Raw genomic sequence first — 17,636 nt, forward strand, 5'->3', positions numbered from 1 at the left:
CTTTTTGGTGTTAGCATTATGTTATGCTCTAGCTATTGAAAAATAGCAGATCTACAAGCTCGTAGTGCGCCACCGAGTGGCGCGCTACGAGCTTGTAGGTCTGCTATTTTTGAAAAGTCGAAGAACGACATAGAAACATAGCTTTTTCAGAAAACTGTCGGGATGTATAAGACATTTTTAGAATCTGATCTCAGGTCAAAATGGGTTAACCCATTCTGACCGGGCACCCATTTTGGTGTCGGCATCATGTTATGCTTTATCTATTGAAAAATAGCAGATCTACAAGCTCATATCGCGCCACCGAGTGGCGCGATACGAGCTTGTAGGTCTGCTATTTTTGAAAAATCGAAGACACTTAGAATCTGATCTCAGGTCAGAATGGGTTAATAATTAAACTGTCAGGATGTAATAGACATTTTTAGAATCTGATCTCAGGTCAGAATGGGTTAAGTAAATAATTCTGAGTACCTTTATCCACCACTGAAGGCGCCGCAGGGCTCTGTGCGCTGACTGTGAAGCCTGCGGAGAAGGCCAAGCTGCCTCACAGATAGCAGATGTGTGTCAGTGACAGTCTTTCCTCAACCGCTCGGGCTGCGCTAAGCAACCATGCACTAATGACTCATCACACACAGCTGAAAATAGCCATTCCTATGCCACGGGTATAAATCTATATACGATACGCTGCCTTTAGGCTTTACGCGATGAGTCAGTTACATAACGTGGGCCTGCCTGCTGCTGGTAAGATGTGGTGCTGTTATTTATTTATGCCAATTTGTTCAGATGACAACCATGCAGCGAGGCGAGCTGGTTGCTGTCTTCAGGGGGGTCTATTTATACCAATAGATACTATTTTTTTGTTTTGTTTTGTTCCAGACAATGTTTCCTCAACATTTTAATCGGTCTGAACAAACACTCCAAACTTCCGAGCGCAACTTGAACAACTCTTGAGCAGCATAATGAGTGCACTGTGTACATTACGCTTATGTCAAGTTATGGCTTATTCAAATCTAATTACAGAATAAGTAACAGTTGCATTGATTGATTGACTGAATACTTTATAATTCAGAAATGTAAACCGTACAGTCAAACACTTAGTCTAATAGGATATCACTGAAAAAGTCCTTGCGGTCTTGTTTCCATTCAGGTCCTGGGTATTCATAGTCATGACGTGAAGATTTACGACAAAATTCGAATCATCACAATGTTTTTTCTTTAAAAGACTGGTACAGGTACGGAGAAAAAAGGAATTGGTTCATGAAGAGGTCACACTTGACTATGACCTTTGGCCTGCTGAAAGGTGGATTTCCAGGCCTGTTTTAAAGGCATTTCTTTGAGGGTAGGGGTCAGGGTGGCAGTCCTGTAGAAGCAGTATCTACCCATGTTTGTTTTAAAAGTGGGTGGTACCAGATCGTTGTTCTCACTTCCTCTAGTATTGTGGCTGTGGGTGTCACTTTTTAGGTATGCAGGTACAGGGGGCATAGAGGGCAAAGCTGCATTTACAATTTTAGATGTCAATACCAATTTAAATTGCTTCACTCTGTCTTCTACCCGGAGCCATCAAAATGGGTAGCAAAAATATGGGTCATGGGCCCCAGGCCGAGATGTAGTTGAATTACTTTGGGGTCCAGCTAGAGTCCTGTGTTGACAAAAGGAATATTTTTTGATGTTGAGAATCACTGGGTTAAACTGTAGAATATAGTTAATTCATAGAAAATGCAATAATAGCCTACATAGCCATGAAAACGGGGCGTGGTTTAGAAAAGCTTCAGTCTATTTTTAGTTTGTACCTGGAGTAAGTGTGTTATATCTGCTGTGCACAGGGGAACCATGGCTTAGTTTAATTATATCCGTGGTCTTTTTCAGTCGCTTTCCATACGCGATGCAAAAGTACATTTTGCATCACATTTATTTTGGTACGGGCACAGCCACATTGTTTCGCGCTGGACAAAACGATGCCAGCCGGACCAACGTTAATGCACGTAGGACCACATTTTCGACAGTAGGGACAGTAGTTTAGTTTTGTATGTGGAAAACATTTGTTGTGTAACTGTGAGCGATTCTTGCGGTGCGTCTGATCGGATAGCTGCGCGCGCTGTGTGCGGATGTAATTGAAGACCTGTGGATGTTCTGTGATGGGTGTGTAATAATGGTTGTCTGTGGATGTTCTGTGATGTGTGTCTTTCAGCTGCTGGAGCTGTTCGACAGCGAGGACCCCAGGGAGAGGGACTTCCTCAAGACCATCTTGCATCGGATCTACGGGAAGTTCCTGGGTCTGCGAGCCTTCATCCGGAAGCAGATCAACAACATCTTCTTGCGGTGAGAGAGATAAATGCATGGGGTTTGCATGATTTCAGTCATTTGGATTCCATAGAAGTCCTCCTCCCTGTCCAGTATCACTACGCCATAAAACCATAGTTCCATGTGACAGAGGGGTCAAAGTTGAACGAAAGTTGCTCTATTTGGTACAAATAGGTCAACAATACAACGGGCGGACGGACGGACCCACACACACAAACGGAGTGCAAAACATACTATCTCCCCATGCCTTCGGCCTGGTGGAGACAATGACGGTAGTTTTGTGGATTCATTTATTTTTAACGAGTGGCCCACAGTGCACCCCACCAAACTACTTAATATTCACCAAAACCAGACCAGAACTCCCACCACGGGACTCAGGCAATCAATGAATACCTTTACAACCACTATATTAATGGCAAGAATTTCCTACAGCTTTAATACCAAAAGTCTGAACTAACCCTTTAAGGAACCCTGAAGGAAACGAGCTCACTTCCACCGTGAAACAAGCTCACTTCTACGGTGGAACATATTTTTTATGTATTATTCTTTTTGAAAAATATAAAAAACATGTTTGGAAATTGTTTTATAATATTGATAATGCTTATTACATAAATCTTCTCTTCCTGGGTTTCCCTGGCCCAACCTTGTCAGATGGGTCTGCGGCCAAATGCATATCAATTCAGGGGTCCTCGACATGAAAAGCTTTGCGAACCATTGCTCTATAGTGCCGTGACAGACATTGAATCATTGCTCTATAGTGCCGTGACAGACATTGAACCATTGCTCTATAGTGCCGTGACAGACATTGAATCATTGCTCTATAGTGCCGTGACAGACATTGAACCATTGCTCTATAGTGCCGTGACAGACATTGAACCATTGCTCTATAGAGCCGTGACAGACATTGAACCATTGCTCTATAGTGCCGTGACAGACATTGAATCATTGCTCTATAGTGCCGTGACAGACATTGAACCATTGCTCTATAGTGCCGTGACAGACATTGAACCATTGCTCTATAGTGCCGTGACAGACATTGAACCATTGCTCTATAGTGCCGTGACAGACATTGAATCATTGCTCTATAGTGCCGTGACAGACATTGAACCATTGCTCTATAGTGCCGTGACAGACATTGAACCATTGCTCTATAGTGCCGTGACAGACATTGAACCATTGCTCTATAGTGCCGTGACAGACATTGAACCATTGCTCTATAGTGCCGTGACAGACATTGAACCATTGCTCTATAGTGCCGTGACAGACATTGAACCATTGCTCTATAGTGCCGTGACAGACATTGAACCATTGCTCTATAGTGCCGTGACAGACATTGAACCATTGCTCTATAGTGCCGTGACAGACATTGAACCATTGCTCTATAGTGCCGTGACAGACATTGAACCATTGCTCTATAGTGCCGTGACAGACATTGAACCATTGCTCTATAGTGCAGTGACAGACATTGCATCATTGCTCTATAGTGCCGTGACAGACATTGAACCATTGCTCTATAGTGCCGTGACAGACATTGAACCATTGCTCTATAGTGCCGTGACAGACATTGAACCATTGCTCTATAGTGCCGTGACAGACATTGAACCATTGCTCTATAGTGCCGTGACAGACATTGAACCATTGCTCTATAGTGCCGTGACAGACATTGAATCATTGCTCTATAGTGCCGTGACAGACATTGAACCATTGCTCTATAGTGCCGTGACAGACATTGAACCATTGCTCTATAGTGCTGTGACAGACATTGAACCATTGCTCTATAGTGCCGTGACAGACATTGAACCATTGCTCTATAGTGCCGTGACAGACATTGAACCATTGCTCTATAGTGCCGTGACAGACATTGAACCATTGCTCTATAGTGCCGTGACAGACATTGAACCATTGCTCTATAGTGCCGTGACAGACATTGAACCATTGCTCTATAGTGCCGTGACAGACATTGAACCATTGCTCTATAGTGCCGTGACAGACATTGAACCATTGCTCTATAGTGCCGTGACAGACATTGCTTATTTGCTTCCCTCCCATGAACCATGGGAGGGAGGAGGTCTGAGATGAGTTGAGCCAGAGAACTCATTCCTCTCTGTACAGACAGACGACCCTAAAGCTGCAACAACAGACGCAACGTAACTCAAGAGCAAACACTCCGGTCCTCCTCACATCATCGACGGGGACGTGTTTGATCGTTGTCACCCTGGTTGCTGTGATACAGCAGGATTCAACGCTGGCTGGCGCAAATAACAGGGGGCACTCGACGTCGCGTCCAACAGGCAAAGTGGCACCGAACGGATGTTTCCACTTTGGCCATCTGCTGTCGGGGGTTAAAAATAGTGCCACAGTTGCCAAGCGCTGCTGCTTCCAATGGGTACCGACCTACTGTACCACCCGGCCAGTTGAACATGGGTGGCTCATAGAACAGTGGTTCTCAAACTGTGTCATGCCAAGACATAACCCCATCTCGTGTGTGTGTGTGTGTGTGTGTGTGTGTGTGTGTGTGTGTGTGTGTGTGTGTGTGTGTGTGTGTGTGTGTGTGTGTGTGTGTGTGTGTGTGTGTGTGTGTGTGTGTGTGTGTGTGTGTGTGTGTGTGTGTGTGTGTGTGGGGTCTTGCAGGTTCATCTATGAGACGGATCACTTCAACGGTGTGGCTGAGCTGCTGGAGATCCTGGGAAGGTCAGTGCACTAACATGTATAGTAGAGAAACATATATATATATCTGCACGCCGTCTTCATACCGCTCCCAAACCTTATTAGACGCAACTCGCATCGTTTCCACCTACACGAGGTACAAAGAAAATGGGCATATCATTGGAGATGTCATATAGGAAAAAGTGGGCAGGACTCGCATCATCTACTGTACAATGAAAAGTGTTTTTATTCAGCAGCAGGAAAAGATTGAACAACGTTTCGACATTGTAGGTGATGTGAGATACTTGACAAAGACCGCAAACATAGAACACACCTGGGGCATGATGATGAGCCAATTAAAAAAAGCATTTGAAATCAACAATTCTCAATAAACCAGTAGCAATCAATGAAATGAGTCACCCATAGTGTCAGAATAAACATTGAAACCGGTCAAACTCATTCGCATTCTCTCATCAGGTGTTTACGGTATGGACAACATAATCCCATTACACAAACATCAATATCAGTACCCCGATCACAAAGCATGTCCCAAAAAGGCTACACAGAGTGGTAATGTAATGTAGGAGCAGTGGAGAGGAGCCGCAGGGAAAACATGGTCACGTGAGCACAACCACGTCGGTCACCTGACCACGTCCAGTCACGCAGCATAAACCTAGTTCACAAGCCTTTCATACCCGCTGGTATAAAGTCTCAAACAGACTCCCATAACGCTTAAATGTGTATTAATGGAACCAAGTGGACCCATAAGGGTCCATTTAGTTCAATTTTTACACTTTCAGAGTCACAGACCTGTAAGGGTACATTTGGACCCTATAGGACTTTGACTTTAAATGATGTATTTAAGTTTGTTCTTTTTAAATACGCGTGTTGTGACGGATGGACGTCTTTTCTTTCACGTGGAAATGTTGTAACCGCAATCATCGGTTCTTAAGTTATGGGCCGTTGAATGAATAAAGCTAAAAAGGCAATCTGGGAAAAGAGAGCTGGTATATCTGCTATTTATTTTCTTCTTTTTTTTAAGTGGAAAAATCTCCAATCTGTGACTACTGATTTTTGAAGGCATTTGTAGAATCGGCCTCAATAATGTTAATTTGTCCCATCTAAATTCAAGTCAAGCTGCATACGGTAATAACATGGTGTCATTGTGTCATTGTCAGTGTTGTTTTCGTCGACTAAAACTAAGATGAAAAATGTTCGTCGACTACCTTTTTCCACTGACAAAAACGAATGGAAACTAAATGAAAACTAAGCTATGATGACTAAAACTAAGACTAAATATACTGACAATTTCGTCGACAAATAAAAACTAGACTAAAATGTTAGGAAGGGACTAGTGGACAAGAGATCCACTATAAGTCATTTTACTCTTGGTTGCATGCTGAAAATAGCTGATCTACAAGCTTGTAGATCAGCTATTTTCAGCAAGTGTCAAAACACTCATTACGACGGCATCAAGGCCCACCAAAACACATTTTAGTCGACTAAATCACCTGTAGATTTAGTCGACTAAAATCTTATGACATTTAGTCGACTAAAACTAGACTTAACACTAAGACATTTCCAGGTGACTAAAATGTGACCAAAACTAAATGAAGTTTCAGTCCAAAGACTATGACTAAACTAAAATCGAAATTTGCTGCCAAAAACAACACTGGTCTGTGTGCACCACAGTATCATCAATGGCTTCATAACATGTAATAACATGGTGTCATTGTGTCTGTGTGCGCCACAGTATCATCAATGGCTTCATAACATGTAATAACATGGTGTCATTGTGTCTGTGTGCGCCACAGTATCATCAATGGCTTCATAACATGTAATAACATGGTGTCATTGTGTCTGTGTGCGCCACAGTATCATCAATGGCTTCATAACATGTAATAACATGGTGTCATTGTGTCTGTGTGCGCCACAGTATCATCAATGGCTTCATAACATGTAATAACATGGTGTCATTGTGTCTGTGTGCGCCACAGTATCATCAATGGCTTCATAACATGTAATAACATGGTGTCATTGTGTCTGTGTGCACCACAGTATCATCAATGGCTTCATAACATGTAATAACATGGTGTCATTGTGTCTGTGTGCACCACAGTATCATCAATGGCTTCATAACATGTAATAACATGGTGTCATTGTGTCTGTGTGCACCACAGTATCATCAATGGCTTCATAACATGTAATAACATGGTGTCATTGTGTCTGTGTGCACCACAGTATCATCAATGGCTTCATAACATGTAATAACATGGTGTCATTGTCTCTGTGTGCGCCACAGTATCATCAATGGCTTCATAACATGTAATAACATGGTGTCATTGTGTCTGTGTGCACCACAGTATCATCAATGGCTTCGCGTTGCCCCTGAAGGCGGAGCACAAGCAGTTCCTGATGAAGGTGCTCATCCCCATGCACACTGCTAAAGGACTGTCCCTGTTCCATGCTCAGGTAGGACCTGGCAACATCACTACATGATCACCTTAAATCACAAGTATTACAGATAATCACTCATTGTGTTGCATAATTGACACAGTTGTTTCCGTGTTGAAAAATGTTCATTCACTCTTTTTTTGTTTCCTCTAGTTTGTCATTTTTGTTTTGAGCAAATTGTGAATATACTGTAAAATGATTAAATATGGCCTATTTTGGCCATAGTACATTATTTGTTTTGATTATTGGAATACATTTATTTGTATATTGAAGTTATTTGGCGTGTATCTAATATCTATCCCGTGCAGTTTCTGTTTGTCTGTAGGTCTAAAAGTCAACTGGAAAAGAAAACATTCAATTGTTAATCGCATTTATTCTGTCGATTACTTTACTTGCTACAGATTAATCGAATAAATAAGAAGTATGTTTTTTTCGGGAAATTAACAAATTGATGTGAAAAGGTTATAGTTGAATCTTTATAATTGACAGAATCGATTTTTCTGATTTAAGCACATAACATAATAAGCCATGTTTTGTACTATACTGCTACAGTGACATCTAGTGGCGGTGAAGTGAAACGACCTTCATACTGTTCATACAGGTTCTAACTTTGTTTTCTGTTGTTCAGCTGGCCTACTGTGTTGTCCAGTTCCTGGAGAAGGACCCCACACTCACTGAACCGGTTCGTCTTGTTTGTTCTTCTTAGAATGCCTATTATTGGTGATGGAATGCATGCGATACAGTGTTGATTTCATAGACTAAAAACTGTGATGAAAAATGTTCGCTTACTACCTTTCTTTTCACTGACAAAAACTAAGCTTTGATGACTAAAACTAAGAATAAATATATTGACAATTCCGTCAAAAAAAAAAAAAAACTACACTACACTAGTGGAGAAGTAGCCTCGTGGACCCAGGCGTTTTGGTTTCAAAAGAAGACCAAAAAAAAGCCATAATATGATGATTGTTATTTATTATATTTATTATGTTCCTCTCTGTTATCTGCAGGTAATCCGTGGACTGTTGAAGTTTTGGCCTAAAACCTGCAGCCAGAAGGAGGTACAGTATTGTCACTATGATATGAAATCTACAATCTGGTCATTTTAAATGAATCAAATGTTATTATTGTCTCTATGGTTGAGTAGTTAGTACAATAGGAAGTTAATTTGTATGGTAGAGTATGTTGATACAATATAAAGTTCATCTGTATAGTAGAGTATGTTAATACAATATAAAATACATCTGTATGGTATGTTAATTCAATACAACTAGCACATCTGAAGTGCGTAGAGGTGGTCTCTCTACCCTTCCATTGAGACATCTAGACACTGGTATCACGTAGTGCACCTACTGGTTGACAATATCAATAATGTTATTTGAAGTACATGGCGTATCCAATTCGACACTAGACGCGCCGCCATCTTTGTTGTTGTTCGGTCATTGTAGCTGTTACCTCTCTCTGTCGGGAGAGGAGATAAAAACAGATAGATTGTAGCATTAACAGATGTTATTCTTCTCATAATCGATAAGAACACCTGAACAAATGCTATGTGAGGGATATCCCTACCAATGCCTGCCCTTTTCCAATAGAATGTAATTAGAATGATTACTGTCATCGCTCTGTTGTTATTTTTAGTTTTCAAAGTGGGGTCCAGGGACCCTCAGGGTTCGTTGACGGGGTTCCAAATGGACCCTTAAGGGTCTGCAACTCTTGAGAGTGGAACAAATGGACCAACCAATCCTTTTGTTCCACTCTCTGGGTAATGAGGGGGACCTTGAAATGAAACGGGTTTGAGAACCACTGGTTTTCACACGGTCGGTCTCTTGTCCAGGTGATGTATCTGGGGGAAATAGAGGAGATTTTGGACGTCATTGAGCCCACACAGTTCAAGAAAATTGAGGAGCCGTTGTTCAAGCAAATCTCTAGATGCGTGGCCAATCCCCACTTCCAGGTATGCTTGGAGCTTGCACACATCACACACACACACACACACACAGACACACACACACTTGCATCTTGTGTACTGTAAGAGTACAACTATTTTGTCATTGTATATTTACGTGGTGAAATTATGAATGAATCTCAGTTTTCAGCTGGGTTGATCTGATGTGTACTCATATTAACCATATGAACCCTAAATTGTCCCTATTCTTAGCATGTCATAAAAGAAAATAGCAGACTATATAGACTTGTATACTGGGGATGGTCGTTATCGCACCCATCATTGTATTATATGTCATATGACAAGTGGGTTGGCCATCTATCCATTTTGGCCATTTATCTTTACTTTTTAAGAGCCTGCCCAGGGACTACAGATGAAATTTAGCTTTGGCTAACTCTGGCCCATTTACATTGATGTGAAAACTGACATGTTGATTAATGAGTGCTGTCCCTGTCAAATAAATAAATAAATAAAAATCTCTCGCAGTTCGTAGAGAGCAACGTTTATTTTATTTCTTCATAAGGCCTTGTTTGGTAAGCTTCCTTTGTACCTATCCTGGCTTAGTCGCTTTTAGAACCAACGGTTACTGGACATAGAACACATTCACAGACTCGCATTAGATATACCATACCACGTGAGAACAGTGAAAAAGGAAAGACTGCTTTCATTCATTTTTCTCCACACAAAATGGTACAAACTTCAGGACTTTGTGATTGGTCTCCATAGAGACATATAGTGTATACTCTGCCTTAAATTCGAGCGTGGGTTTTGGCGTATGCCCACGTCAACAAACTCAACATGGCATTTATCAAGTGATCCTATAATGCCAATCCTAGCGTGAATTAGGTCTGAGCGACCGACCGTTATTTAAATAACACGGCCTTAAATACTCCTCAAAATGCCCTGATTTTACGACACGAATAAACGCAATACGACCAAACAACGTATGGAAAGCTTAGAGTTATATGATGGAAAGCCAATAAACAAGAGTTTCCTCCGCTCGCATCGTTGCCTGTCATGTCCGTGCACATCACGATAGATAGCCATGGCTGCAGTGACTGGGGCTGTCAATTATATGAACGTTTATGGAGTGACTGATTATATGCGTAGCCTAAACAATGATGGAGGCATGGTGTGTGGTGGGCTGGTTGTGTTACCGATCTCCGAATATGAAGATATTCCAGCACAGGCAGCGCTCGCCAAATCCTCTCCTATGCGCTCATGCAAAGCACTGTTTAAATGGCTTAAGCATCTAACTTGTAACATTGTAAATATTGTTTTTAATTGCACAATTTTAATTGCTTGTACACTTGGAGATATCCTACCAATTTAAAATGACATGCCTCTACCAACATATATATTTTTCACATGTATTTAGTTTTATAGTTTTTATAGTACATTTTAGGAGTGAATACATTATGTTTAGATGCCCGTCACTGGTCAGACAATGTGTCTACGACGTGTAGCCACGGGTGCAGACAAAGCCTACGACAGCTACCGACCAGACGTGAGTTTTGGCGTGGCGTACGTCAAAGTTCAAAGTCACGCTGGAATGATAAATGCCGAAGATTGCTGTGATCTCGCCGTACCCCCATGTTTGGGTGTAAATCACATTGATAAATGAGGCCCCGGTGCTTCTTGATCTTGAGGACACAATAGTGTTTCATGTAACACTTTATTTATTTGCATTTGTACCGGTAGTTCAAATGTTTGTTATTGTTTTTCATTATCGGCATTGTGTTTTATACGCTGCGATCAGAGCGTGAGAGCTTGCTCTCAATGGTCTTCCCTGAATAAATAAAGGAAAAAGAAATAAAGAAAGATTCTGTTACCTCTCCTACCCTGCAGGTGGCTGAGCGAGCGCTGTATTTCTGGAACAACGAGTATATTCTCAGCCTGATCGAGGAGAACATCGACAAGGTCCTACCAATCATGTTTGGCAGCCTCTACAGGATCTCCAAAGAACACTGGAATCCGTATGTATTCCGTTCCGGGTGCTTTTCAGTTCAAGCCACAATGATGTGTCACAACTCACAACTGAGCTGATAATTCTTAATCACATGAAGCTCCTGGCGCAACTTAACTATTCTGGGTTTGCCTTCATAGGTAAAGATTCCGCAAACCTACAGTAGGTCGTTCTTACCAGCTTAACGTTGGAGATCGGCTATTTTCAGTGAATAGATGTGGTGCAGGTTGGGAGAAACTAATAGTCATACTCGTGCTCATTAACACATAGGCGGACACATAGATACATAGGTTAATAGGTGAACACAGACATTGCTGTTCCTTGGAGGGAGCTGTAGTTAGTATAACGAAGTATAGCATTAATTTACCTTCTTTTTTTTTTTTAAGAAAAAAAGAAACATCGAGAGATACAAGGTTTCAGCCCGACAGCAAAGGAAAGTGAATGGTGTTTAGGTTGTGCAGTCTCAATGACAGTTACACGGGCAATCATAGCTTGAGAGCTACTGTGGACCATTATGTGGTTGTCAGTCGATCTTCCTGGCAAACCATTGATTTGACTTGTGAATCATGGACTTTCCTGGCAGCAGCATTGATTTTTAGTTTGTTAAAACCTTTCATTCTGTGGCTTCGTACAAATGTTCAGTCCGTGTGCGATTTCTGATTGCTGTTTGATTGCTGCTCTCATTTTCAATGGGAGTCGCATGGTTTGACCAATCATTTTTGTTTGATGAGGGGGGAGGGGCAGAACACCATCAGCAATCAGCAATCAAACACAAATGTCTGATCAAACCATGTGACTCCCATTGGAAAAGCATTGTGGTGGCCCACTGCTGGAGTTTTTTTACTAACCTTTGAAGAATCACCCGGCCGCGAACGTAGTTCCATTTCACGAAAATCCCCCTTAAAATAGTGTGATGGTTTTTCATAAAAGTTTGTCCAAAAATATTCCACAGTCCAAAACAACAACAACGGGGAACAGAGCGACATGGATGCCGCCATTACGCTCCATAGACTTTGCATTGCCCCTCAATTACCCAGAAGCCCTGAGAAGCCAGCCTCAGTGATATATTTTTTCCGGTCACGTGAACCAAACATGTGACGTATCCTAGAGTGTCTGAGGAAAACCTTGTCTTAAAAGTGATCAAATACGGTGAATTAAATATAGAAAACATAACTCGTGTTTGGGAGGGAAAGAGGTTAGACCGACGGCTGCGGCAGCATGACTTTATCTCTGAAGCACGTCTCCATGTAGTCTTTTTCGGTACTATTCTGAATTCAATTCGATTGTGAAGTTTGTCAGAAAGACTTCGGGTTTTAGGGTGTCTTTCATTTAAAACTGCCTCAGGTTTTAGAAGGCCTTTTCAAAATGGGCCTCAGGTCTAAATGGTTTAAAAAGGGTCCCTTGAGTTTGTCGAAGTATGTTGTCTGTGGTGTTGTTGCAGGACCATCGTCGCACTGGTCTACAATGTGCTGAAGACACTGATGGAGATGAACAGCACTCTATTTGACGAGCTCACCGCCTCTTACAAAGCAGACAGGCAACGGTGAGTCCATGTCGACCAGTCGTGCACTAGAGCAGTGCTTCTAATAGGGGATTCACACTGAGACGGACTGAATCCGTTTCATTGGAACCGTTTCCGAATACGGTTGCCTGGTCCCCGATGGCCATGATTCACATTGCCCGAGATTCAACAGCGCACGGGTACACTTGCATAACACACTTTAATCCTCCTGATGACGGTGTGCTTGATGGCTAGCGCGCACGGACACTGACCATCAACTGTGCGACATTGTCTCAAATAAATCCAGACACACTGCATTGCATTGCCTCTTTGGCTTTTTTGCCGTTATACTACTTCACTGTCAGCCTGCCTGCTATTCACTGTGTCAGTCAGTTCTGTGCTCCAGTGTATTAGTTTGCTATGGATTCTACTTTAGCATTATTATTATTTTGTTTTACTTTGGAAACTGTGCCAAGCAAAGCCCAAGAGCCACGTGTAGTCCGCAGAATAAGATCAGCGCGGTGCTGCGCGTATAAGCAGATTCAACAGGAGAAGGGCGGCGTTGAGAAATGCGCTGGTGTTACGCATCGTGCAGAGGCTGTGTTTTTTTTTGTTGACGCTTGGCTCGTCGACTGCATGCATTCACATTGGAACGATCCGTATCTGAATACACTTCAACGGTCCAGAGACCCTCCCCCCATGCGGTCCCGGGGACGGTTGGGCGATCCGCTCCCGGGAACGGTACGCATCATTCACACTACCACAACATCTGCCAAGTGGTCCCGAGTGCGCACCCGGGACCATAGTGTGAATCCCCTATTAAACCGTTCAATACTAAGGACTCCACATAACTCTGAGAGCGTAATAAATGGACCCGCAAAACAAATTGCTGATCTACAAGCTCACAACTTTGCGCGTGTGTGTGTGTGTGTTTTTCCTGGTTAGGGAGAAGAAGAAGGAGCAGGAGAGGGAGGAGCTGTGGAGAAAGCTGGAGGAGCTGCGACTGGGCAGCGCTGAGCTGATCCAGAACAACAGCCACGGGCTGCTACAGAACGCCCAGAACAACAACAACAACAACAACAACACCACCACCGCCGCCAGTAGCAACAATCACAGCCACGACCAGGACGGTGGTGAGGCCACCGCGGACCGCGACAACATCCCTGAGGCCGCAGTGGAACACGACAACCCAGAGGCCGACGCCACCGCCGCGCCTTCCGGCGAGAGCGAACCTCCGTGTGCCAAATGACACAGGACTTGAATTTTTCTATTCCCTAAACACCGCAGTAGAAAAAAAACAAAAACAAAAAAAGAACTGTCCGTAAGCGGACAACGTTTTAGAGCTACAATCCGCAAGGTTTTTCTGTTTTACCTCTCCCGACAGAGAGAGGTACTGTAATTGTAAACGATGTCCGAACTAGTGTCCAATCCGGTTTGTGGCGTCTGCTTCGAAATAACTTTATTGACGTTGTCGACCAGTCGGTGTTCCTAACCCCGACACAAGGGTTATTCATGTCTCAATGGAAGAGTAGGGAGACCACCTCCACCCACTGCAGATGTGCTAGTTCTATTGTGTTAACATACTCTACCATACAGATCGTTTAAAATCAACCGTTTCATTCATTAAAATAAGTCCCGGACTGTAGCTTTAAGGAGGTGGTTAAATACACAAGTTAAACCTCATCAGTATATTAAAAAAAGAATAAACCTATTTAGAGTGACTAAAATGCCGGCAGTTCTTTGGCAGAAAGCATATTTCAACGTAAGTATATATTTTTGGATGTTACCGTACAGCCTGGCTGCAGTGTATTGATCTTTTTTTGTTTTGTTTTTGTCTGATCAAAGTTTATCCTTTCACATTTAGTTTCTTAACTGAGAATTGATTCATTTTGTGATATATGAGACGAGGGGAGGGGGGTATAATGACTTGAAATTTATGTTTCTGATTGTCGCTGCACTTAGAGAAACCTATATTGCTATTTTAAAGATGTCTATTTTGTATGTGTTTTTTTTTTCTCCTCACTGCTGCCAACACACGGGTGCAAGCAAACCTTTTTGGGGAGAGGGGCGGGGGGTTGCAAGCTTTTGGAGGACAGGGCGGGTGGCTGGGACCAGACCGTTTTGATAGACACGCGTCTATTGATGATGTACTGTATATAGGCAGGGGGTGTGAGGTATATAAAGGCTGATTCATAATTTGTCTGTTGCCAAACATCCATCACTTGTGAGGCTTGTGAGATTGGCTGTTTCCGGCGAGCGAACGCTGTCGTACATCCGATAAAGCATAAATTCAGCTTGACAGCCCTCTCCCCTTGAACGGGACATTGGAAGCTCTGAATCATGGACGGACAAAGCGGGATTGACGGTATCGTACGTTAAAAATAGCCGACCTACAAGCCTGTATGTCGGCTATTTTTTACGTGTGACGCCACTGTGCAATGAAGCATTAATAAGGCTTAATTCTTATTAGTGACTCTGACGCAGGTTAAACTCGGTTGGAAGTCTCCTTTAGAGAATGTCAATATTCATGACATATTTTTCAGCCTTTCGGGTGTTTAGGTTTATTCGATTTCTTCTTTCTTTCTTTTTTTTTATCTGGATGGACACAAAGCTTGACTAGTTTTAACACAAACCATGACCTTGCAGCCATAAGACTTATTTACAGTAAGGTATTGAAATTATCTTAGTTTAGAGAGAAATTAATGACGAGATGGGCACAGATATATTATATAAATATATTATACATTGTATTTTTCCAGGCTGAATAGAATTAATAAAAGCAGACACAAAGAAATGAGCCATATATTTTTTTCCCCCGGCCCCCACCCCAAGAGTATTGTCATGGCAAACATTTTTTAAGCGACAATAACGGTGCAGGTGTGAAATTTAAATATGGCTGGGTGTGGTGTGTTGGTTAATTGTGTGTGTGTGACTGTGTGTGTGTGTGTGTGTGTGTGTGTGTGTGTGACTGTGTGTGACTGTGTGTGTGTGTGTGTGTGTGTGTGACTGTGTGTGTGTCTATAGCATCTTGAAGGCAACCATCAGTCAATGTAAGCATGAATGTTATTCCTGTAGTGGATGACGTTTGTGATGTCGTCAAGCAAAGATAACAATGGCCTTTGTCTTTACTTGTGCGTTCAGACCTCCAGGTCTTTGTCTGAGGACGTCATAGAGCTGACAGACCTCCAGGTCTTTGTCCCAGGACGTCATAGAGCTGACAGACCTCCAGGTCTTTGTTCTGAGGACGTCATAGAGCTGACAGACCTCCAGGTCTTTGTCCGAGGACGTCATAGAGCTGACAGACCTCCAGGTCTTTGTCCGAGGACGTCATAGAGCTGAGCGGATATTTGACTCGTCCATGTCCACAAGTTGTCGCTGTCGGGCAGAAACCTTGTATCTCCGTATTTCGGCTTTTGAGGTTTATTTTCCGTAAATTAATGCCCTGGCAAAAGTTGTAAAAAAAATAATGACTAGTAAGCTATTATTGCCATTTCTTTTTAGTTAAATTGAAAGTGGTCCCTCCCTGTGGTCTGTGGGTTTTATAAATATTACCAAGTATTAACAAGAGCTTAACTGAATAATTACTGCATTCCATGGGAACACAGGTTTTGTTTTGTTTTTTGTTTTTTCATTTCCTGAAAAGTAAAAGTTTTTGGACATGACAAGGTTTCCACCTGACGACAACGTCATATTGATTGGACTGGCCCCACAGGAAGTCTTTAATTGAGCCGTGTTCCCTCTTTAACCACATGAAGACCCTGACCTACAAGCTTACTTTGCCAGATTGTATTGTAGATTGTATGCTGTATTTTCAGCCTAGCGATGTGGTGTAGAGGGAGAAACGGGAGTATGTATATAAGAATAGATATGCTATTTTTGGGGGGGGTGTGGGGGGGGTGGGGGCAGGGGGTCTGTACCATATAGACACCTGGGGAACCCCCGGCCGACATAGTATATGGGTTTTAACAACTTATGGCCTATATATTTTGCTGTATGACTTATAGCAAAAACAGCCAATCTACAATCTCATAGCATGTGATGCAGCAACACATTGTGAGTTTGTAGATCAGCTATTGTTGACATTGTGATTGGAATTCTTTTGAAAGGTTTTGATAACCTCCCCCCAAGACAAAAACCTTTTGCCTAACATAGGGAAGGCCAGGCTTCAAGTGGTTAAACTGGACTGCCCCCCCCCCCCCCCTGTACTTTAGGTCTGCTGTGTGATGATGATGATGCTGATGTCTTTCTGTCAGTACGCTACACACCATTCCAATCTCTGTGACATATATGACTGTGTGGGGAACCTGTGTTTTGTAACGGCAGACCTTTATGTGTAGGCTCTGAAACGCCATCAAATAAAGTCTACCTTACCTTTCTACTCCAAACGTAACATCCAATGTCTTTTATGTACAGTATGGCTGCGTGTGGACTTGTAGTGTGCTTTGGGTGTCAACAGATGGCGCCAGATGAACGTGCTTCAACTTTCCTGCCACCTGCTACAGCATGATTGAGTGATAATTGATTGAATACTTCATTACACAGAAAAGTAAACGGCACGCGAGGTACAGTCAGACATTGGGCTGCCGCTAAAAGGATAAAACAAAGGTCCAGGGGACTTGTTTCCATTGTGGTCCCAGTGGTGCGCAAACATTGGCATGTGAAGGGCCCCTGGGCCCTCATTGATACAGTATCCCCATCTGAAACTGTAATGATGTTGTGCATAGACGCCCATATGAAAACGTGTTTGTTTTTTGATTGATTACTTTATAGTTTGCAGAAAAAAGCACAGGAAAGTACAGTTCAATACAAGGTCTGCTAAGAGGATTACA

General features: G+C 42.6%; 1 protein-coding gene across 1 annotated transcript in view; it reads left to right on the top strand.

Annotated features, from left to right (window-relative positions):
- The window catches only part of ppp2r5a (protein phosphatase 2, regulatory subunit B', alpha isoform), an 85,071-nt gene extending 67,879 nt beyond the window's left edge, over positions 1 to 17,192 (top strand). The window contains exons 5-14 of the mRNA XM_083790159.1: positions 2,186 to 2,316; positions 4,930 to 4,989; positions 7,308 to 7,416; positions 8,027 to 8,080; positions 8,406 to 8,456; positions 9,230 to 9,349; positions 11,189 to 11,316; positions 12,748 to 12,849; positions 13,753 to 15,771; positions 15,832 to 17,192. Coding sequence (XP_083646285.1) covers positions 2,186 to 2,316; positions 4,930 to 4,989; positions 7,308 to 7,416; positions 8,027 to 8,080; positions 8,406 to 8,456; positions 9,230 to 9,349; positions 11,189 to 11,316; positions 12,748 to 12,849; positions 13,753 to 14,056 — 1,059 coding nt within the window. The 3' untranslated portion in view covers positions 14,057 to 15,771; positions 15,832 to 17,192. The remainder of the gene's footprint in view (positions 1 to 2,185; positions 2,317 to 4,929; positions 4,990 to 7,307; positions 7,417 to 8,026; positions 8,081 to 8,405; positions 8,457 to 9,229; positions 9,350 to 11,188; positions 11,317 to 12,747; positions 12,850 to 13,752; positions 15,772 to 15,831) is intronic.
- The last annotated feature ends 444 nt before the right edge of the window (positions 17,193 to 17,636 follow it).

Source organism: Protomyctophum parallelum, assembly GCF_964188405.1.
Source record: "Protomyctophum parallelum genome assembly, chromosome: 19".
In the NCBI taxonomy this organism is placed as follows: Eukaryota; Metazoa; Chordata; class Actinopteri; order Myctophiformes; family Myctophidae; genus Protomyctophum; species Protomyctophum parallelum.